Source organism: Misgurnus anguillicaudatus, chromosome 19 (assembly GCF_027580225.2).
Source record: "Misgurnus anguillicaudatus chromosome 19, ASM2758022v2, whole genome shotgun sequence".
NCBI lineage: Eukaryota > Metazoa > Chordata > Actinopteri > Cypriniformes > Cobitidae > Misgurnus > Misgurnus anguillicaudatus.
The window spans coordinates 54,015,001-54,039,335 of record NC_073355.2 but is presented as its reverse complement, the minus strand read 5'-3'; the positions used below and the strand labels follow the sequence as shown (position 1 = coordinate 54,039,335).

At 40.2% G+C, this 24,335-nt stretch overlaps 1 protein-coding gene across 2 annotated transcripts in view; it reads right to left on the bottom strand.

The window, feature by feature from the left end:
* Nucleotides 1-1,189: 1,189 nt before the first annotated feature.
* Nucleotides 1,190-24,335, bottom strand: part of LOC129436874 (TRIO and F-actin-binding protein) — a 23,969-nt gene continuing 823 nt past the window's right edge. The window contains exons 2-19 of one of the 2 annotated variants that reach the window (XM_073857880.1): nt 23,544-23,689; nt 23,200-23,387; nt 21,113-22,985; nt 20,872-20,977; nt 19,183-19,254; nt 19,036-19,104; nt 15,577-15,633; nt 13,400-13,468; nt 9,007-9,096; nt 8,677-8,786; nt 6,231-6,651; nt 5,572-5,821; nt 5,395-5,497; nt 5,000-5,159; nt 4,741-4,854; nt 2,329-2,415; nt 2,046-2,243; nt 1,190-1,839 (exon numbers count right to left, since the gene is read on the bottom strand). In XM_073857880.1, the coding sequence (XP_073713981.1) occupies nt 2,082-2,243; nt 2,329-2,415; nt 4,741-4,854; nt 5,000-5,159; nt 5,395-5,497; nt 5,572-5,821; nt 6,231-6,651; nt 8,677-8,786; nt 9,007-9,096; nt 13,400-13,468; nt 15,577-15,633; nt 19,036-19,104; nt 19,183-19,254; nt 20,872-20,977; nt 21,113-22,985; nt 23,200-23,387; nt 23,544-23,689 (4,077 nt within the window). In that variant the 3' untranslated portion in view covers nt 1,190-1,839; nt 2,046-2,081. Of the gene's footprint in view, nt 1,840-2,045; nt 2,244-2,328; nt 2,416-4,740; nt 4,855-4,999; nt 5,160-5,394; nt 5,498-5,571; nt 5,822-6,230; nt 6,652-8,676; nt 8,787-9,006; nt 9,097-13,399; nt 13,469-15,576; nt 15,634-16,838; nt 17,066-19,035; nt 19,105-19,182; nt 19,255-20,871; nt 20,978-21,112; nt 22,986-23,199; nt 23,388-23,543; nt 23,690-24,335 lie in introns of those variants that run through there. The other variant, XM_055195152.2, reaches the window with a different exon arrangement.

Below are 24,335 nucleotides of genomic sequence, written 5' to 3'. Positions count from 1 at the left end.
TTTTAAATCTCTTACTCATTTTGTCAATAATTAATATGTAAATGTTCATCTTTACATATCACCACTCCAAGATACGTTACTTGATTTTCAATTGAAATATACATTTGGTTTACCAAACATTATTTTAGATGAAACTAAACTGATTGATCCACATTCATTCTTATCCCAGATATAATGGAGAATGCATTTATATTACTTCACTGCTTTATAGATTTCATTTCTGTGGTGTCATCTGCAAACTGGCACAACTTTCCCTAAAGCTGTAATACTCTGAAAATAACCTTTTTTAATATGAAGAGATTTTATCTGTATTACCAACACAAAGATGGACATCCTTGACTTATCCTTCTACCCATTTAAAATCTTACAGATATCCCATTTGCTAATTTAAGAGACCCGGTACAGCCTTTGTATAAGGTTTTAATTGAATAATTACCAAATCCGAAAAAATCCAATAACTTTTAACAAAAAACTGCTTAATAAAATAAAATTATCATCTAAAATATATTCATCATTATAGTCCACCATATCTAATATTAGTCTGATGTTATTACTAATGTGTCTAATCCTGTATGTTTCTCATCTATAATATCTTTAATGTTTTCCAAAAGAATGAAAAAATATTAAAGCAGACAATTTTGTATTCCTACTTAATAAACTGATGGGTCTTCAGTCCTCTAAATAAAAAATATTTTAGTTTGGCTTTGAGAATAGGTTAACGACACCTGAAATCACTAAAACACAGAGTAAGTTAAAGGTGTAGAGTGAAGTCAGGTCACATGATATTCTGATGTCATAAACAATCAGTACATGAACACACCTGCGCTAACAAAACCAAACTTTACCTGAATACACAACACTTTACACTACTGACACTCGTTTAACATTAATCACTGTTTCACCAGCTGTGTGTCATTACAAGAATAATAACCACTAATGTTGAATAGTATATTTTACTTTTCAAGTGGATCAAAACCTTTCATAAAAGTTGTCTTAAAATAATATTCGTTCCTGTCTTAAAATAGCATTGATGCACTTCTTTAACCATTTTAGTTTTGATTAGTTTACCAAGTAATGTCCCTGTTTGTGTTTAGTCTACATAAAATCTACATCAGTGACTAAATGTAAATGTGATTATTTTATATCTTCATTTAATACTAATAAGTTATATATAAAAAAACCCCAAATAGACCAAATAACCCATATTTTATTGGTTGTAACAAGTTACATTTAGATATGCCAAAAACTCCTATAATTAAATATAAAAACAAGAACAAGAAAGACCTTTAGAAACATTGGCTCATTAAAGCAAAGCTCTGGTTTTTGTGGCACAGAGGTAAACAAATAAACACACATACAGCACAAACACACACACACACATACAAACACATGCACACGTGCATACAGGAGTGTTGGATTATCATGCGCTTAAACTAACAGGAGGCTCATGATCACATTAAAATTAAGATTTGGCAAATAAAACCAAATGAGATGCTGACGGACCAACAACTTTATTCCATCAGTGCTCAACTCAATGTAGTTTGTGTGTTTAGGTGAATCAAACAGACACACACACAGACGCACATACACACAAGCACACGCACGCACGCACCCGCAGACAGACTCAAAAACAAATAAAAGTTGTCCAGTTACTCAGTACTGTTACTGTTGTTTTTGAATTTCTCATTTGCAGAAATCAAACTCTCTTAAACATCTAATATAAAAACATTAAAAGTGCTAAGCAGATTTAGTCCAGTGTACTGTTAGCTGATTGGCTGAGGTGAATCCCTGCAGCTGATTGGATTGAAATGAAAGGCACATGATTGTTCAGGCTCCTCCCTATAGAAAGAAGTGAAAGGTTAGTGGCTAACAACCAATCTAGTTGTGGCCTGGTGATAAAAGTTATCGTCACTAATAAAAACATGACGTGACCGCCGACTTTAACGTTGCAGCGCGTTTTAAATATTGCACTTAGTGCCACCAACTATTGTCAGAGATTATAATCACTTTATCCACTTGATGGATATATACAGTAGTGCTCTCACCAGTATATGTGTGTGTGTGTGTTGTGTAGTTGTGCGTCAGTGCTGCAGGCTGTTGTCCGGGTGTTGTCCGTCCTGCAGTGCGTTCAGTGCCAATCTCAGATGATCTCTCAGCGTCTCGATCTCTCGCTCACTTCTGCTCTTCATCACACTCAGCTCTTCACACACATCACGGTACTGATCACACACACTGTTCTTCTCCTGACACACACACACAAATACACACATCATGACAATCACACAATCACGTATCAGACAGTAAACACACAAACAGGTTTTTATTTACCGTAGTGAGGAAATGCAGCTGGTTTCGCAGACAGCTGAGCTCTTTATGTAAGTACTGCAGTTCATTCTCTCTTATACGCAAAAGCACCTACAACAACAAATAAACACACAAACATCAGTGACATCACAAACCACATTAAACATGATTACAATGAATGTGTCAGATCTATTTTTATGTATGATATAATTGACGACAGCCCATCTAATTATTCAAACATACTGCACACCCAAGATGTTAAAGCGGCATGATGTGAAGAATAAATCATTGAACATCTCTGTGTTATAAGTGTTTATATAGGCGAGTTCAACAGTAATAACACCACTAATACATGACAGGACATTTAATGCTTTAATGATGACTAACACACAATTACAAAACACAACTAAAGCTCAAAACAGCATGTTAATGGCGGTGACCTTTAGTGGTCAAGTTCATACAAGATATAAAGTCTGATATTAAGTTTGTGACACCACAGAAAAATGTATAATTAAACACCCAGACAAATGTGAATTATTAAAATAAAAGTAATAAAATAAGCTGCCTGTGCCGGAGCCGATGGTGTAGTGGGCAGCCGAATCCAATTTCTGGCTCGTGGTCATTTGCCGATCCCATACTCCTCTGTACTCCCTGTACTTTCCAGTCCTCTCCTCTATCACCGTTTGAATAAAGGCAAAAATTGCCAAAAAATAGCCAAAAAAGCTATAGGATATCTGCTCTCAAGCCCTGGGGGCGTGTCTGCTATCGGTGTGAAACCACACCCACTTGCGGAAAAGCTGTCATCTCTCTAAACTCTTAAATACATTTACAACCTGAATGGATGCTTGTGATTGTGTTAGGGGCGGGGCCATGTGTGGTGGCTTCAGTGCATCATCGAGTCACCGGTTTAGCCCCGCCCAAATAATCCTGAACACAGTAAACAACTGTTTAACTTCACAATTCAGTGCTAGAGTTTACAGTCTTTGTTTCAGTAATACATTTATAATGTGTGCAGAAAAGATGATCAAGATTGACTTTACAGAGAATAAAAACACTGTTCAATAAGACATGAATGTTATAGCGCTTCTCATAAACTATTCAGTTATAAACACAGTTTCTGGGACTGAAGAAATGACATCTAATATGAACCCTTCACATACATTTACAGAAACTGGTTATTAAATGTGTCTGAAGCTTTAAAGACTGTAATACCACACACACATATATAGTGTAGTGCTTTTAAAGGCTGTTTACACCTGGAATTAAGATGTGTTTTGGTCGATGGGATCACACAAGTGGATGACGCTCAAGAAGACAGAGGTGTAAACGAGGTCAATCTGACCACATTCAGAGGTAGTTGAAAACACTTTCATGGTGTAGACGTGTATGTGGTCAAATGTGTTTGAACAACCACAACAGACCGCCTACTCTCCGCCTCTTGATCTAATGTGTAATGTATTGAGCACAATATTTTACATCTTTCTGACTTCTAGCACAAACACACAGTGTTCAGCACGATCTTTAGGCTTTCATTGATAAAACTAAAGCGGCCGATCTAAACGTTTTTCATTAGTTTCATTTTGCGAGCGTGTGAAAGTTGTGTGAGTTTATTTTATGAATTGGGCTCAAATATCAGAGAAAGCTCTTACATATACATGTACAGAAAAAGGTGCAGCATGTTCACTTACAACACAAGCAGTGGACTCTGACATTATATTACTTTTCATCCATATAAACCCGTCATTACTCCCGCTTGCGTTTAAATGACAGCAGCAGAGAGACTCGCTCACAGACCATCCACTTAAAGTATTCAGGACAGAAGCGGTCAAAAAGAGACGGATTTAAAGGGCTGGTTCAATGATATTTCAAGCATTCTGACTTATTAACACAGTTATAGAGTTGTTTCCTCATGCTAAATGTAGGCAAAGGGTCAAAAAATCAGTTGGGCGTGTTACAGACTATGTCTCTCTGAATGCAATTCTCCAGATTTCTTCTGATTTCATCATAAAAGCAGGTGTAAACAGACCCTAAAGGGGGTCGCACACCAGCCACGCCGCTCAGTGCATCTAGGACAATTCGGAGGAATCGTAAACCGGAAGTGCACATTAAATAGCGCGAGCTTAGTCAGATAGTGTCCATTTCAAAATGCAAAATATACGTTAGCAGCCAATGTTAAGCGTTATTGATTTAGCACAAATATAATGTTAAACTATGTGGCGCAACAGAGATTTAAGCAACTTCCTGAGTCAAAGCTGGGTGCCGCGGACAGGCGCCATATACTCATAGAAAACAATGTGTTTTCTGCACGTCCAGTGTGCGACCACATTTAGAGGAGGACTGGTTTATTATTCAGTGTTTGATCAGATCCTTTACGATTTTTTCTGCTGATCTGAAGATGAAACTTTAGTTCAGAGTTTTGTGAATGATTTGATTTACCTGCATCTCACACCAGGACCTGTCACTGCCGTCAGTCACACCATCATCTGACCCCTGACCTCTGACCACAGACCCAATGATCTTAATCTCCTCTGACAGACGAACCTGTAAATCCTACAGACCCACGGACAGTTCAGAGTGTTATACAAACTGTAAACGAGCCATAACTCATGTTCGATCTTCAAATGAAAGAGACCAAGTGATGTTTTGTGTATGGATGTGTTGAGAGAGACTGATTGTGTTTTGATCTCTCTCTCACCTGATTGTCTCTCTTCAGCTGCTCCAGCTGTCTGTCTTTCTGGCTTATCTGTCTCTCTTTTTCTTTACTTTGCTGCTGAGCTTCATTCAACTCCAAACACTTCTGAGAGTATCGTTCAGACAAACCCTCCAATTCTCTCCTGAGAGACGCCAACTCTGCCCTACACACACACACGCACACACACACACACACACACACACACACACACACACACACACACACACACGCCAATCAAACTCAAGCATTAGCATCTCATCTGATTGATTTATGATTGCAAATGTTTGTCATTATATTTCATAGACTTCACCTGACACAAAGGGTTAATATCATCAGTAAACACAGTTTAATAAACTACATGATGAAACAAACTTGTGTGTGTGTGTGTGTGTGCTTACTGTTGTGGTTTGTTAAGTGTGTGTGTATCGGTTCCATCTCTGTCAGCGAGTTGTGTTGTCTTCTCCAGTTCTGCTCTGTGTGCTTTCTGTAACACCTTCATCACTAACAACAAACACACACAGTCACACACAACCCTATACACATCTATACACGTGTGTGTGTGTGTGTGTGTTCACCTCGTGCTGTAGCCTCGGTCTCTTCTCTCAGCAGTGCGTCTCTTTCTTTCTCTAGAGCTTTGATCTGTTGAGCGTGATGTTTCTCCATCTCCTCCAGCGCCTCCCTGTGGACCCGCTCCATCTGATGTAAACTGTCAATGCAACTAAACTCCGCCCCACAGCACGCCCGACTATCTGACCCCACCCACCCCACCTGTGACCCCTCCCTCCCCCCCTGCAGCATGGCCAGCTGCTGATTCAGAGACGCCACCTATAGGTGAGGAAAGACATGGAGACAGAGAGGTAAAGCCTTCCACACATATGAAGTCAACATCAAAATATTGAAATCAAAACTCTGATAATTACTCAATCTACAAACACACAAACACACTCCAGTTAATCACAGACAGAATACAACTAAATAACTGTAAATAAGATCTTTATAAAGAGTTCAAAATGAACACAAAGCATCAAATTCAAGTATAAAGGTTTTCATTGAACCGTTCAGCCTTTCACCTCAGATTTGCCGTCAGACATTTATCTGGGGTGTGTGGCTAAAGTTTGGACCGTGCTTTTATGATTATTATTTAGTAATATTCAGTGTCTGTGTTCTATTCAGTTCTCATAAACTCATAACGAGTTTTTCCTCATGAGAGCAGATAGATTTATTCACGCACTACCTCCCTCTCCAGAGCCTGATTGGCTAACAGGCCAGGCCGAGATCCCATCGGTGCAAAAGACCTCAACTCTTTGAGTGGCAGCTGCTCAAACTCCGCCCATTTCTTCTCGATCTCCTCTTCTAATCTTCTCTGTTCTGACAGCTCCCCCACCCCTTTTCGTGACAGCACCGCCTCCCATTGGCTGTGAGAGGCATCACGTGATCTGTCCTCCTGCCATTGGCCGTGTTCTCTCACTTGCCCCTCCCCAGACTCTCTCTGACTGGCAGAGGTAGGGGCGGTAGACGTAGCAACACGTGACAGCTCAACGTAGTCGAACTTGCTGTGGGTGGGGTTTGGGGTGGAGGGGGCCTCCGATTGGCTGTGATGACGATACGATGAAGTGTGCCGTGTGTTCTCTTTATCTGCGCTGCAGTCGGGCAGCCTGCAGAAGAAAACAGAGAGAAACAGACAATCAAAGTATGTTTTAGGTACTGCAACAAACTTACTATTCAGTGCTTTAGCTCCGAGTTAACTAAACTATACTAGCTCTGCACCTGATGATTGCATTTGTAATCAATTAATATGATAAATAAAGATATCGGCCGATGATGCTTGCTATGCTTCTAAATTAATTACGGTGAAATGCCGCTACATCCAGAGGGCGCTCTCGTGCAGAAACTCAGTGTGCGCTGCAGACGAGTAACCATACACACCCAGATCCAGGAAATGTCTTAAGGATATATTTGTATTTCTGTTCTTCAAACCTTTTCAGGTATTTTTATGATAATAAAGAATATGTTTAATATTTATGTTTGACGAGTGTTCCTTTAAGAAATGCATGTTATAAACGACTCGACTAACAGTGATTTTAGATCGATAAGGACTAAAGCCCGATTTATAGTCGTGTGTAAGCTCTACACCGTAGCTACACCGTAGGTTATCTGTAGCCTGTGCGTAGTCCTGATGTGCACCTCACAAAATTTTTAACAGCGCGTCACTTCTACGCAGACGCTGTGATTAGTCCACCAGAACCCCTCCCGTCAGGTAAAAAAATTACGTCATAGGTATTACCATTTGCGACGCTGAAAACAAAGATGAGCCAAATTGAGGAGTGATTTAACTCAAACTGCAACAAAAATCGCTGTTTATTTACTTACATCACTGCTGGTCTTCTCAAATCATACACAACAAGTTGCTGTTTCTACTTCGTTTGTGGGTTAACTTGCCAAGCTTCTTCTTCATTGAGCTCGTTTACATGCACACCATGAACTCAAATCATTTTTTTATGTACTTATGTTAAATGACAAACACGTTGTTATGGATGTATTTCATTATCCGGTATCTCATTATCCGGCATGTGTAAATGGTTCTTCTTCTGCAGCGCATGTTGAGTTTCTGCACGAGAGCACCCTCTGGCTTTAGGATGTAGCGGCATTTCACCGTAATTCATTCATAGACTGTAAAAAAAGATGGATGGGGGCAATCGAGACATTTTGGCTTCACTTTTCAGGGCTTGTGCGGCACGCTTGAATTCATTGAGAAGCATAGCAAGCATGATTGCACGATTTATCGTTACACCCCTTTAACAAAGTATAAAAAGTAAACTAAAAACACAAATACTTAAGATTAAGTAGTTAAAAGTGTAAGTTAAGAGTGTAGTATTCACTAAAGTCAGTCACCATGTTTTATTTTGATTTAATTGATGGATTGATAATTTTCATGATTTTATATACAGACACGGAAAAATTTCAAATTTCAATGTCCTTTTCAGTTTTTCTAGATTTAATATTAATAGGTATGTGTTTAAGTAAAATCATCATTTTTGTTTCATTCGGTGCACCACAGACAACATTTCTGCCAAATTCTTATTAAATAATGTTTTTATTTGCATTTATTTACTGAAAGTGGAAATGGGAAAAACATGGTCATGCAGTGTGTTCTGATTTTCAATATTGCAGAGAAAACAAGTTCAATGTTTGTAGGTTTTTACATGTATTTTAGGAAAAAACTGATTTTGGTGACATCTTTCATGGCTCTTGTTATATCATATATGTATTTTACATTTGCTGCTAGGTGAATTGGTCACTCCTGAGGTTTATATTTGTTGAAATTCAACAGACACTGGACTGTTATGGTCACAAAACATTTAGAAATGATGATTAAAGACAAAACTGGAGTGGTCTCTTAATTTTTTTTCACATCTGTATAACTCTCAGTAGTGTACTGCTTTAAGACTATTATAAAACTACTCTATATAATGGACAAGTATGAGACTGATTATGTGTACTGTGCTGTTTACATGTAAAGTGTTCAGTGTTGGACAGCACAACACCTCAATCTGAAGGATAACATCATGCTCACTGGTGTCTGCACTAAAAGCTTGAGATCCACCTCTCACCATTAGAAAGAAATGTTAAGGAAGGAAACTAGAAACTAGTCTAGATGTGAGTGTTTGTGTAGGACTAACTGTGTGAGGTCTGGAGAGCCATTTGGTCGAATGCTTTTCCTCAAAACTTCAATCCAGTTCCTGCGGATACCTGCGGTCATGGCGGACAGCGTGAACATGGCCTCTCTCGTCTACAACGGAAAGAGACACAAGTTTGAATGGTGCTATCTAAACATCTAGCATCTGATTGGCTGATTCACAAATCATTTCTCATCAGCTGAAGGAATGCGTCAAGTCCAGACATGAGAAACTGACACCCTCTCTTTTCAATTTCAATGTACGTCTGTTATATTGGCAATTGTACGACCAAAACATTTGCGTCTCTCTCTCTTTTTTTCTGTATGTACTGACCTGTATCTGAAAGCCATAGTTCTTCTCCACATCAAACTCTGACACCTTCACACATGACTTCAGATCGATCTCTCCATCCACTTCATCCTTCTGTTGAAACGCAAAGACAGATTATGTAATACTGATATATATATACAGCTCAAAGCAAGGAGTTTTAGTAAAGCAAAGTTAACACTTCAGGATTTTAAGACCAATTTGCAAGTAATTGAGCTCGCTGAAGGGTCGGGCCGTGATCAGGGGCAAATCAGCAGGCGATCAGTGCTCGACCATTTTTTATGTGAGAACAAGCCAAACAATACATCAAATAGTCTCAGTGACCAATCACTGAGTGTGTTTACATGCACATGCTGATTATGCTTAATAAACTGATAATGTGTGGGGTTTGGGTTAGCGTAAAATGGTTTTCCTTTATCGAGAAAAGACTGTAAACGTCTTAAGCAAAAACCGAGCGGAACAGGTAGTTTTTTGCTCATTACCAGGGATTGACCCGCCACCAGCCAAATGCGGGTAATTTTGTGTCATGGTGGGTAAACAAACTTCACCTACCAGTCACCGTGGCGGGTAAATAAAAATAGCATACTGTTTCACCCGGACACTTTTAGAGGAGGCACACCTTCAAAAAATGTGTCGTTATATTATAGGTGTTAAGAGGTCTGCAGAAAAGGAGGAGCCAGTGGACAAAGAGGCAAAGGTCAAAAACGACGAAGAAAAGCAGACAATGGGGAGTCTCGCGATTGGTTAGTTTACAGCCCATTCACACTGCATATTAATTCGGTTGTCACTTCACCTTTTATTGCTTAATCCTGTTCAGGGTAGGGCTGGGCAATATATATATCGGGGGATTGTCATGCGCATCTCGTCAGTAAAGCTGGTTCCTAGATTAGTAATAAATCTGATGGCGATTTACTACTAATCAAGCAACCGGCTTTACTGACGAGACGCACATGACAATCGTATTCGATATATCTCCCAGCCCTAGTTCAGGGGTCCGTTTCTCAAAAGCATCGTTGCTAACTAAGTTAGCAACTTTGTTGGTTGCAATGCGATTTCTCATTGCCAACCAACTAAGTTGCTAACAGGTTAGTAACGATGCTTTTGGAAACGCACCCCTGTACTGTACACAGTTCAGTAATTTATGAGACTGATAACCGCATTCAACAACTGAATTAACTCCCGCAAAATGCAGAAAGTGACAACCGAATTAACAGAAACTCTGCATAATGTGTACATAACCAAACTGAACAACTAGTAGTGTTTAAATGTGCATCATGGACATAACAGGTCTCTCTTCTGAAAAAATAAATGCCTAGAAGGAGAAAAAGTCTTCTGCATGCACGGTGCAGAAAATGACAGAGGCACGAGCGTTTGCTGAATGTTGCCAGATCTTACACAAAAAAAAACAGCGAACAAGAAAAATCGAATAATTAACCGAAATAAATCCAAATGCTTTATTTCAAAGATCAAAATATTCGTACAGGCATGTTCACACTTTAATAACACCAAAAACTTGATCGCTTCATGAGCCAAAAGCCATAAACTGTTAAAGCAACACTAAAGACTTTTTGCTCTTTGCTCCTCCAACAGGTTAGAAGCTTAATTGTTCATTACCACTGTCGTAAATACTGCAGCATAGCTGGCTCTGATTGGATTGTAGGTCTGCCGTAAAGCAAGTTTTTGTAGTTTTCACTCGAACTACAGGACGCGACTCGATGGTTGGAAACTTCTTTAGTGCGGTTTTGGCCGATAGAGGGCTGCAAAGCGAATGTGAAAGTGCCGTTCACCCGGTTTCCAGTGGATAAACCACTGAAACTTTTTTGGAAACGTTATTTTAAGGTAAAAAAACTCTTTAGTGTTGCTTTAAGCACCAAAATGGTATATAAGTACAAAAAAGATGAAGATCTGGCAACACCGGAAGACCGCGCGCTGTGGACACAAATGCGTGCAATACACAACACAAAGATGGAGGTTTATTGCAAAACATAACACTGTTAAAATATTTTGGTCAAAGCTGTGAGTGATAAGCACGCGAGACGGCAGAACTTTGCTATGCTTATCTCTTTGTCAATCATTACATTTTCGGGAGTGAGTCTTGTTCCGTACAGACATGAAACAAACATTTAGGGGATTCACTCCCGCATTTAAATGCGGTTGTCACTCCCGAAAGTTTGCAGTGTGTACAAGGCCGATGAAACAAGTCTGACAATGTTCTGCTCTGTATGTTCTGATCTAAAGAAAACACCCTATAGAAAAAAATGTCAGTATTTCATTGCAACTTGAGATTAAATAAACTGCTTAAGTATTCTAGATCTTGTAGTAATAATTGTCACATGCAGTTACACATTGTCGGTTAAAAACAAGAAAGTGTCTGGTAGATTTTGAAATACACCAGCCACAGTGGCCAGTGGACAATTTTTTTAATTCCATCCCTGCTCATTACCCCGATTTCCCCTGAAATGTAAACACCTTAAATAGCTTTCTCGCAGTTTGTCCATCTGTGCATGTCTCCGCGTGTGAAAGATAAACGTCACACGCAGAAGTAAGCACAAAGTAACGCATAAAAGTCTACACTTTTATTTTTTACGAGTCTAACTGTTACTGAACTGTTAACTAAAACGACACATTATTAGCGTGTCCACTTACACATAATGTATGTATAGTAGATGATATAGACTACTTTACTAAAACATTATAGTCTGCTTTGAATGAAGCCTATTACCTTCAATTACTGCCTATGGTTGTCCAAGTGAACGTCTTGTGTGTAGCAACAATAACGTTAGCCGGATGCTTTCATTATCAGTTAACATTTTTGTCTGATAATGTCTGTGATCGTATGTTTGTGTGTCGGGGTGAACTCGTTCCAAGAAAAATGGGTAGAGACAGCATTTGGTTGCAAGCGGCGACCATTGAGCCCTAAAATGTAGTCGTCTTTAGTGAAGTGTCTGCTGCATAGACAAGTGCTCCCCTTTCTTATGGTGAAGTTAGGTCCTTAATCTCGCCGGATAGCCTGAATCCACTTCTGTCTAACTTCACCATCAACAGGGAATTAATGGAACAGATACGGCTTTTAACATTGCCTTGACTGCGGAGGAAGTAGATTTCCGCAACGATTGCGTATTTCCGGTCATAAATACGGAAGTTGTGAGAAAGGTCTATTAACTGGGGTCGGGGCAATCAAAGGGGCGGGGCGTATACGTCATGGTGACAATGAAAATATTTAAATAAAAAAAACTTAAATAAAACTTAATTTTGAAGATACTATGACAGAACAATGAACATATACTAGATTACTAATGAATTAAATGCTTCTAACAGGAAAAGCTGTGTGATGAAGTGAAACTAAAGGGTTAATAAACACAAACTGCGCTTTCTTTACTGACACACTCTACATAATATTAAGCCTTATATACAACATACATTCAACATGCATATATCTGCGCAAAATGCAAGACTTAAACTTAAATACAAGAAAGTGTATATTTAGCATCTGACTGACTGACAGCATTGTGCGGATCGGCGGGTTGCTGTGGTCCGGGTGCGTGGACTTTGTTTTTAAATCATGCATGGTAATGTTACTGATGTCATACGCCGGTCTGAGTATCTCAACACAACATCAAACACGTGCACCTAGTCTTTACTACCACAGGCGCTTGTAATGCTAACCAGACATCCAAATGTCGCCATAACCACAATAAATAAATAAATAAACCCACATGATCATTGTTTTCGTGATCAATCATCGATGTCACGTTCGAGTACTCGAGCAATCGAGTACTCGTGCCCATCCCTAATATATACAGGTTCTGCAGACACGAGATGGTATAGCTTAAGACAGATATGCTGTCTGCTTTTTGAACAACTATATGTACTATAGGTGTGATGTCACTGCCTGCGAGAAACCTGACAAATCACCAAATCCCATGTAAACACAGTTTTCTGCAGAGCCGGTTTATTGATTTGCATGTAAACGCATGAAAACTGGTTTCTTTAATAAGCAGATATTTGAAAGTTATCCGCTTATTCTGTGCATGTAAACACACTCACTGACTACTTGCTGACAGCAGACAAATATCTAGCATGATTAATATCTGGAGCTGTCGTTTGACTTGACATCCTGTGATGTCACGTGTCGCAATGAGCTACAACCAATGACAATTTTACCCTAAAAAATATATTTATTATCATTATAGAAATGTAATAATAAATTCTACTTAAGATGACTGATGTTTTAGGATTGTCATAGATTTCCTCTAACACTGATAGAATGATTTTCATTCAGCACTTCTAAAACAAAAGCAAGTCGTTCTTTTTTCTTTGGAGTAAAACAAGAGCCAGACATTTTTCTAGCAGATTCACGGGAATATTTTGATTGGAATACACAGTGAAGACTCCTCACCTCCTCTGCTGTTGAGTCTCTGTAGTACTTCAATCCAGCATCTGTCAGCACAAACCAGTGTTTCCTCCACTGAACACAAACACACAGTCAGTTACATTGAAGCACATCATCACACACAGACAGTCAGTCACACAGACAGACAGACAGACAGACAGTCAGTCACACAGACAGACAGACAGACAGACAGTCAGACAGTCAGTCAGTCACACAGACAGTCAGACAGACAGTCAGTCACACAGACAGACAGACAGACAGACAGACAGTCAGTCACACAGACAGACAGACAGTCAGTCACACAGACAGACAGACAGACAGTCAGTCACACAGACAGACAGACAGACAGACAGACAGACAGTCAGTCACACAGACAGACAGACAGACAGACAGACAGTCAGTCACACAGACAGACAGACAGACAGTCAGTCACACAGACAGACAGACAGACAGTCACACAGACAGACAGACAGACAGACAGACAGACAGTCAGTCACACAGACAGACAGACAGACAGTCAGTCACACAGACAGACAGACAGTCACACAGACAGACAGACAGACAGACAGTCACACAGCAGACAGACAGACAGTCACACAGACAGACAGACAGACAGACAGACAGTCAGTCACACAGACAGACAGACAGACAGACAGACAGTCAGTCACACAGACAGACAGACAGACAGACAGACAGTCAGTCACACAGACAGACAGACAGACAGACAGACAGACAGTCAGTCACACAGACAGACAGATAGACAGATAGTCACAGACAGACAGACAGACAGACAGACAGACAGACAGACAGTCAGTCACAGACAGAGATACAGACAGACAGTCACAGACAGACACAGACAGACAGACAGACAGACAGTCAGTCACAGACAGAGATACAGACAGACAGTCACACACAGAAATACAGACAGACAGACAGACAGACAGACAGACAGACAGACAGACAGACAGTCACAGACAGACAGTCACAGACAGACAGACAGTCACACAGACAGACAGACAGACAGACAGACAGTCAGTCACACAGACAGACAGACAGACAGTCAGTCACACAGACAGACAGACAGACAGACAGACAGTCAGTCACACAGACAGACAGACAGACAGACAGACAGTCAGTCACACAGACAGACAGACAGACAGACAGACAGTCAGTCACACAGACAGACAGACAGACAGACAGACAGACAGTCAGTCACACAGACAGACAGACAGACAGACAGACAGTCAGTCACACAGACAGACAGACAGACAGACAGTCAGTCACACAGACAGACAGACAGACAGACAGACAGTCAGTCACACAGACAGACAGACAGACAGACAGACAGACAGACAGTCAGTCACACTAAAGCATATCATTACACACAGACAGAACTACAGACGGACACACAGTCAGTCAGTCAGTCAGTCAGTCAGTCAGTCACACAGACAGACAGACAGACAGACAGACAGACAGACAGACACACACACACACACACACACACACACAGTCAGTCAGTCAGTCAGTCACACTAAAGCACATCATCACACACAGACAGAACTACAGACGGGCACACAGTCAGTCAGTCACACACACAGACAGACAGACAGACAGACAGACACACCACACACACACACACACACACACACACACACACAGTCAGTCACACTAAAGCATATCATTACACACAGACAGAACTACAGACGGACACACAGTCAGTCAGTCACACAGACAGACAGACAGACACACACAGTCAGTCACACTAAAGCACATCATTACACACAGACAGAACTACAGACGGGCACACAGTCAGTCAGTCACACAGACAGACAGACAGACAGACACACACACCACACACACACACACACACACACACACACACACACACACACACACACACACACACACACACACACACACACACACACAGTCAGTCAGTCAGTCAGTCACACTAAACCATATCATTACACACAGACAGAACTACAGACGGACACACAGTCAGTCAGTCAGTCAGTCAGTCAGACAGTCAGACAGACAGACAGACAGACAGACAGACAGACAGACACACACACACACACACACACACATTACACACAGACAGAACTACAGACAGACACACAGACAGTCAGTTACATTGAAGCACATCATCACAAATGGACAGAACTACAGACGGATACTCATACCTCTCCACTTTCATCCAGTTTAGACATCCATCCCTTCTTAAAGTTTAGCAGGTCAGGCTACAGAGAGAGAGAGAGAGAGAGAGACACTGAGGTTTTATTTGAGTTTGAAGCATCAACCTTGTAAAAATGAGACAGCAAACAAACACATAAAGCATGTGAGGAACTAACACAACAGACAGATGTGAATCGCGCAGGAAACACAAGTGTGATGGCGAAACCGTTTGTTTTCTGCAGAGATGTGGAAAACACTTTGTTTCAACTTGACATATTTCTTTATTATTTAATTATATCCTCAGACTAGTAAAGTCTTACTATGAAACAGCTAATGGTCAGAGTAATTCTATCAGCATGTTGTTTTCAACCAGGTAGTCCAGCTCAGACACGGCATCTGACCATATAGCCCACTCCTAACCTCAACCAAACTTCTGCAAAACTGCATTACATTGTAAGAGATTCAGAAGACACTATGAGCTACAATGGGCCAAATAAATAGTTATGATCAAAATAAAAAATCTTTTAAACTAAAATGTCAGCGGCTCATTTCTTATAGTGAAATATTTCAGAAGGATCTAACTTATAGGTGTAAGTCTGCACAAAACAGTCTGGTAATCCTAAACTTGTACAGGAATAACAGTATTGAGCTCACATTCAGTACAATCGCCGTTCATTCATTAATGTTTTGGACAGGAGGGAAAGTTATGCTTTGACATGACAATAACCAATGCCAAACATTTAAAGTACTTTTAAATATAAAAACACAACAAGACAAAGAACACAAATCAAATCTCTTGAATTTAGAGCAAACACACTGATGATGATGTTTTAATGCAGTTATATATTCAGATCACACTGAACACGAGCTGAAAGTTTTTAAACGTTTAATAAAATATGACTTTGCACTGATTAACAGCCATTTTAACACTTTCATCAATAATCACTCTGATGGAGGTTAAGCAACAGATTTATATGATATATAATGACCAAATGAACTCTCAGGCATTTATTGAGTCTGTGTAAATTCACAAAACCAACAAACATCACGATCAGTGTCATCAACGCGCGTGCGCGGTGTGGGGTGTGTCGCGCGCAAACACACACAAATATGCGTTTAAAAATGTATTTGCTTCCGCGCACCCCCCCTCACCTCCCCCCCACACAAACACATATATACAAACTGCAAACACAACACAAAAGTTTAGACACGAGTACACGGACACACTTTAAAGTCTGCATTAAAAAAAGTGAATTAAAGTTAAACTGACCGTCATGATGTTCAAATCCAGTCGAAGCACAAACAGCGATTAAAGAAACTCCATATGATTCAATTTAACGCTTTAGTGTTTTAATAAGGATGAAGACTTTAAACCAAGTTCATTGTGTTTAATAATAATAATAACAGATTCGATCGATGAGAGTAAAAGTTTGGCGGAGCTCGAGCTGCTGTCTGGCTGCGTTACCGGGGCGGATCACGATCAGAGTTCAGCGGAAGCGAGCAGCCAATCAAAACCGCCCAGTAGTACCACAGCAACCAACCAGAACTCCGAGAATGACCACAACAACCAATCAGCGCTATAAGCACTGCCACAGTAACCAATCAGAATAAGCCGGGTGATGACATAAACGAGGCTTTTTGATATCCTCCTGAGAACCAGAAAAATAAAGTTCTAGATTTTTTCTTTTTAAACTTAAGTGTTGGGGTGGTAACAAACAAACGTGTTTTAATTGTATGACTGTAGTGGACAATGGGACTTTATGTTCTGAATTTCATCCATCTTGATTCTGTGTTTTTGCACATTTATTTTATTTTTACATTCATGTTTGTTTTCAATTTCATTTTCACCACAATGTGCAATTCAAGGTTATAAGTTTTAAATGAGATATTTGAGGCAAATGGATTGCACCATATTTCCTATTTCTCTCATCTGGGTGTGGCTTTCTTAATTGTATGGTAACAGTTTACAATAAGGTTGTGTTTGTTAACCTTGCTCATTGTTGGTTCGTGTTAGTTAATGCAGTTAATAAAAGTACAACTTTACTGTAAAGTGTTACAAATTATTTCATTCAAAAACTTCTCAGCATCTGTCATATAACATGAAACAAACATAAGAACAAAGACCCGGTGTCCACAATAAAGGACATTAAATAAAAGTCATGTTTCAAATGGGTCAGAATTATTGTACATTTCTAAAATACTGCTAAACTTTAAGTCTAGACTCTCATGTTGTAAAAAACAATTGATGATTATCAAGCAAACTGCAAAAAAAGTATGTATTACTTCTCTTGTGGCATTAAAATGTGAAAATTGCAATTTTTGAAAAGAAAGTTTGTGTGCTCTGTACAAATATATGCACACAAATATAGTATTACTAGAAAGCACATGATGTCCTCTTGACGGGAAAGTAGGATTCAAATAGTTTAAATAAATTGTGGTTGACTAACGAAAATGAATTTCTGGGTCTCAGGAGGACATGGTTTATTAATGTCTTTAACTTAAATAATGTTTAATTCCTTATATACTAATAGAGTCTTAGACATTTTTCTGATTTTATCTGTTTTTATACGTTAATAAACTCTTATAATCATACCATCAAATTGTTAACAATGTTTTCATCATAGTAAAGTGCTATAACGTTATTTTGCTGAGCAAATACCATAATTTTGCTACAAATAGCATGTTTAACTTATAAGGTTATTGCAGTGAGAACATCATAAACTTGTTGTTACAAACAAAACAAAACAAAAAAACTGTTAAACTCAATAGCGGCCGGTGACGTATTTTTTCGAGGGCGCTCGATACGAAGTTCGTCACAACATGTATGTATCCCGTCATGTGTGTGGTTTGTAATTTCAAAATATGTGTTCTGTGCATGATGTGTTTTGTCAAAATAAGTCCCTGCTGCAGACGCATCTAAAGGGTTTATGATAAAAGAGACGCTCGTGTTTGCCAGACACTCGCATAATCTCAATCGTAATCAGAATTTACTGTTAAGGGAGTGTCTTGCCTGTATTTTTGTGAACGGGAGCGTTTTATCATAAATGGTTTTTAAGCGTGTGCAGCAGGCACTTATTTTGAGAAAACACGTGATGCACATGGTTCACATGACGCAACAAACACATATTTTGAAAACACGAGCAACACACATGAAACTCCGAACAAATATTTTGAATTTGCGCCCCTCGGATGAGCAGTCACAAGCCGCCACTGGTTAAACTATAGGTAAACTATGGTAAATTTGTGATAGTTAATAAACAATCCCTAATCCCTTAATATAATTATTAATTAATATGAATTAATCAGATCCAATAACAAAAGAATGAAAACAGCGAAATAATACATTTATAAATAACGGTAACTATTGTAAAGCACAATTTAAGCAAACAGGACATTAATAAAAAGGAAATGATTTAAATAAGAAGATGAAACTAACAGAAGAGCTAAATAAAGATATGAGGACATGCCTGTTGGATGGATTCATCATCAGTCTGCTCCACACTGCAGGAGAAATACACTGACGGTCTGTGTGCTTTCTACAGAACATACAGACATTACTGACAATACTCGAATTAAAGCACATGCAGATCAGATGTGATGAAGTGTTACTGCACCTGTTTCTGTTCGGATCCTCTGGATGGAGTCCTGTACGATTGAATCTGCTCTGTAGTTGGACTGCTTGCTCTCTGTCAAAGATCAATCACTAAAATACATCAGGACTATGTCTGACACAGGTTAATACTCTGAGACCTTGTGATGCTTACAGACGTTTGTGTGTTTGTGTATAAACGGGGACACATCTAAGCGTGTGTTTGGTTTTCACCGTCTTTCAGGAAAAGCTGGGCTGGAAGACCTTTACTCTGATGAATTTGGTTTTTAACTTTAAAAGAGATTGCAGCGTATATCACATTAGATGCATTTCTATTATGGATTATACCATGGTCTGTTTAAATACTCGATTCTGATTGGCTGGAAGGTGTGCATTAATGCACAGGTGGTTCCAGTCAGTTTGATAACAGTTAGAAATTAGGGGGCGTGCACACCAAAGCTTTTACGCCCGCGGCCAGCGCATGTTTTCAATTGTTTCCAATGGAAGCTCTGCATTTTTCAAATCAGCCAGCAGATAGCGGGTTTTTTCTGCGCAGAAAGCGGGAGCTCGCTGCATGCTCATTGCCGAGAGTAGAACGAGATTCAACTTTGAGTGAAAAACTCCACTCGTCAATGTCAGTTATCACATGGCCGTCCAATAACAGTGAAGGAAGCCGGGACAAATATCACAACAACCAACCGGCGCATCGTACAACGACAGATAAACAAATCAGAAGTATCAGCTGAAGAAAGCCGGTGCTCAGCTGATAAAACAGCTGGCATTCGGTGGCCAGGCGTTTTCGACCGCGTAAAAAAAACTTTGGTGTGTCCCGCCCCTAATTGATTGATGATTTTTGCATATCGTTTAATTTGTATGGTGAAAATGGCAATTTTGAGAAATTGGCCCAGGCACAAGACGAAATAGAAGACTTAAACATTAATTACAGCTATAACTTGGCAGGTATAAGCGGGATAATCCACGGCTAGCTATGCATTAAAGGATTTTAATGCACAACGTAATGGGGAAGAACCACCCGACGCGTAGCGGATGGTTTCACAAATTGTCATAACTACTGTCATTGTGTGGTACATACAACTAGGCTGGACTCTGCTTACTTTACTTTATTTTGGCTCATTTGCTTTATCACTGCAGTTTAGTACCACTTCAAAGTGTGCAAGAGTATACTCTTCTCATTACAGTTGAGCCGCCTCTACTGGTGGGACATCATCGCAAACACACAAATGACACAGGAGCTACGGGGCATATTGATGGAATGGTGCTCTTAATTGTCGACATGAGATTCTGTTTTATGCTTAAAATAAAGTTTGGGAACTTGTACAACAAATCCCAAATGGTTTGCTTGGACAACACCCGAGGGTAAGATAATCTTGCATTTCGTAAAGATGCTGGTAGTGACAATTCTCTCTGACCAATCAGTGATCTGCAGTATTTACACATCACGTTTTAGTATCATTAGCTTGAAACCTCAACCAAGGTGGTAATAGAAAACGCACCAGATATTAAGTATTTTTAATTTTTAAACCATAAATGCAGAACATCTCACTATATTTATGTAAGAAATTTGAATAGCGTTTTGAGACTGTTACATGGATAAAGGATGGAATTTGGATTGGAACTCCGCCCCTCCCTGCTAGAATTTACTTCATGGAGTCAGATGCCCCATTTGTTAGCATGTGACAGGTGGTGTTGTTACCTGTGTGTATAGAGAGCTAGAGGAGTGTGCTCTTGAGAGTCTACCACTGTCCCTGTCTTCATCGGGTTCATCCCATTCTGAGTTAGGAGCTTTGCTTTGGGAGTGACTAAAACACATACACAAGTTGTGACACTTCTTCATGTTCAAGATCATTTACTAGAAGATTTCAGTTCTGAATGATTCCTTTTTTTAAATTCAATTTGTTTTAATTATTTACACACAGCAGATGCTTCTCGTCTACCTGGCTGGTTTGTAGAGCAAAAGTTCCTGTCTCTGTTGGCTTTTGATTCTTTCCAGTTGACTAGAACCCTCCCTCTGGAAGACCGTTTTAACTTTAGGAAGGTGAGCCATCGTGGCGTATTCCTCCCGGTTCAAACCTGAAGACCCGGCTGACAGATGACTTGATTCAGAGTCCATTGAGCTTTGAGAAGAGGTATGTCTTTGCATTGGAGGTGAAAGGCTCTGTTTTTGGGACAGTGATGCACGGCTGTTAGGGGTGAAGCTTTTAATCTCGCGGTCTTGCTTCACACTGCTCCTCTTACTTACATCTTGGGATGTTTCCCAAGCAATACGAGATTTATGAGAAGAGCTGACTGGTTTCTTCTCGCTGATGTGGCGTGAAGGGGATGAGCTACGTGAGACTGACTGGAGAGAGTGGGTGGAGCCTCTCCAGTGGTCTAATGGAGGGTTTGATTCACGTTGCGATTTGGTACTCATGCTTTTGACATAAGAGGCGGAGTCTGTTCTGTCACTCATTGTGTTCCTTAGAGGGGTGTGGCCTACAGGTTCGTGTCTGAGGGTAGACACACTTGAGCGCTGGCCAATCTCTGATTTGCGAGGTAAAGATTGGCTAGGATTGTCATTTCCCCACCTTAAGGGGGAGGAACTGCGGCTCTTCGTTCCACAATTTGAGGAAAGCTGGCTTGTTTTGCTTTTACGAAGTGACGATTCGCCAGGGTTTTGGTGATGACCTCTACTAGGGGAGGGGTGTCGGCTGTCTCGGTTGTAGCTTTGAAAGGAGCTCTTTGCCTCAGATTTTTTTGGTGATGGTTGAATCTGAGTCCCATTGCTTTTCCTGGATGGCAGAGGGCTTTCTTTGTTATGATACCCCTCTTTAGACATGTACTTTTTCTCTGATTGGCTTAGAGTTCCATAGCCCTTTCTGACTGGAGATGCACTACGACGACCCTCTAGAATTTGACTTGAACAGCTATTTGCCTCCTTTCTTGCTTTTGGGGACTGGCTTCTTGCATCATGACGTCTACTTGTATGGGGGGAGCTCTGTCTGTTATGATTTTCTTTAAATGAAGGACTTTCCGTTTTCCAAGGAGCCGTTTGCCCAGAGCCTCTGTAACTCTGTCTATTAGGGGAGGACCTACCATGGTTTACTGTAGAGCCGGCATGGGAGTTGTTGTTCTCAGAATTGCGTAACGAGCCTCTCAGATCCATGTAAGACGCAGACTTACTGACACTACTGACCATGCCCACAGTGCTTGCAATTGATCTGAAGTTTTTCTGTGAGCCTGCAGAGCAACCATTCCATGCAGGAGTACTCGATACCTGCTCTCTTCCCTGTGTGAAGTTGCCAGAACGAAAACCCACTGTGTTTAAAGAGGAGGTGGACTCACCTCGTCTGAACGGGGAAGTACTACGACCGGGAGAAGAGGACCGTGAAAGACTGGAGCTTCTTTGGGAAGAGCTGAGAGTTCCCTGTTGCCGGTAAAGAGATGACTGGGCATTTCGTTGACTTCTTCGGTTTGAGCCATTGAGAGATTCAGCTTGTTTGAAAGGGGTGGGACTTAGAGATCTGGGACCAGCAAGGACCTCTACCTCTGCACTGAGATCCACTGGCTCAGGAGTAAAGTGTGGAGTACAGTTTGTCAGTTCAGGATTCTGAAACTCAGAGGTTCTCCTTTCAGAAGGCAGACCCAGATCCGGGTTCCGAAATGGAATGGTCGCTTTGAGTTCCGGGCTTTTGCTGCTTGGAAGAGGATGACCTCTCTCAGAATGGCGATAAGGAGAAAGAGCCCTTTTATCTTGGACAGTTCTAATACCTGCAGATTTTCCCAAAGAAAAATATCCACTCTCTCTATCCCTCTTTTCATTCACACTACCTATGGAGAGAGAAAGATAGAGAGAGAGATCGTGTTAAAATGTGAAAATGATACACGGCACTCATTTGCCATGACGCACTTCTCAGGTGCGTGTCATAAGCTGGAAAAGCCCAGTGTAACTCTATACTAAATGACACCTCAAACCGACACTCCAAACTATCTGAACGAAAACATAAATCGCCCGATTGGCAACCATATATGGTGTTAACCTTACCTTGAGAAAAACTAAACTTCTTAAAACCGTCACGATCATTGGCCATGACCTCTGTCCAGCCACGAGGGTTCGTCCGGTGTGATGGCAGATCCAAACGGGTCATTCTGCAGTGAGATAAGGGATAATGAAGGAGGCTGGAGTCTTCCTCAAAACCAGCAGAGCTGCTGTATATGGAATCGTCACACTGACTGGAATGAGACACATCAGCGCTCAAAACATCAATAACACACAGAACACAAAATCATTCCGCAAATCATTCCAATCATTTACAATGCAGTTTATATTATAAAACAAATGAAGAATATGAAGGATGTAACATTACACACAGAACAGCATAAACAAACCTGTCTGAGCTTTGGTCGTCGTCTCCTTCACACAGGTACAGGTCACAGTCGGGACTCAAAATGCAGAGGGAACTGTCCTCAAAGCCACGCCCCCCTCTGCTGACATCACAGTAGCTGCTCACCACTGACAGCACATCTGAGTCCTCCTTACAAATCAACACAAAAAACAGCCAGCCAATTAAAGAGCACCCCAATACAGGCAATGATGAAAATACAAAACTGTGTAAGGAGTTTTATGGAACTTTGTGATATTATTCCAGATTATTGATTGACTCATGTTGTCCATTATACTCAAGTCAGATAGCTTCACCGCATTCTGTAAGTCTAATTTAAAGATTTTTGGTTGTTTACCATTATATTACCCTGCTTTACAGTGTTTTACCACATACATTTCTAACATCACAGCACACAGTTTTAGTGCAAATGAATGAAATATTCTTTATTTTTGAACTAGTTATTTCAGATTTCTAAGAAAATTAAATAAGATAAAATGGTTATCTAGATTACATATCTCTCTTTAACACACACACACACACTCACACAGTACTGGTTTAAAGTTTCATGGCTGTAACTCAGTCTGGTTTGTGGTTTTCCTGCTCATCATTATTTTAGTTGTTAAAGAAGCAGTAGTTGAATATATCTGTAATCATCAGCGACAGAGAAATAAAAGCAATGAAGATCACTAAAGCTTTAATATTCAACTCAATCATGACACATTAAACATGAGAGACCACAGAGCCTTCTCATACAGACACTTGTGTATCCTACAGACATGAGGGGGTATCTTTAGAT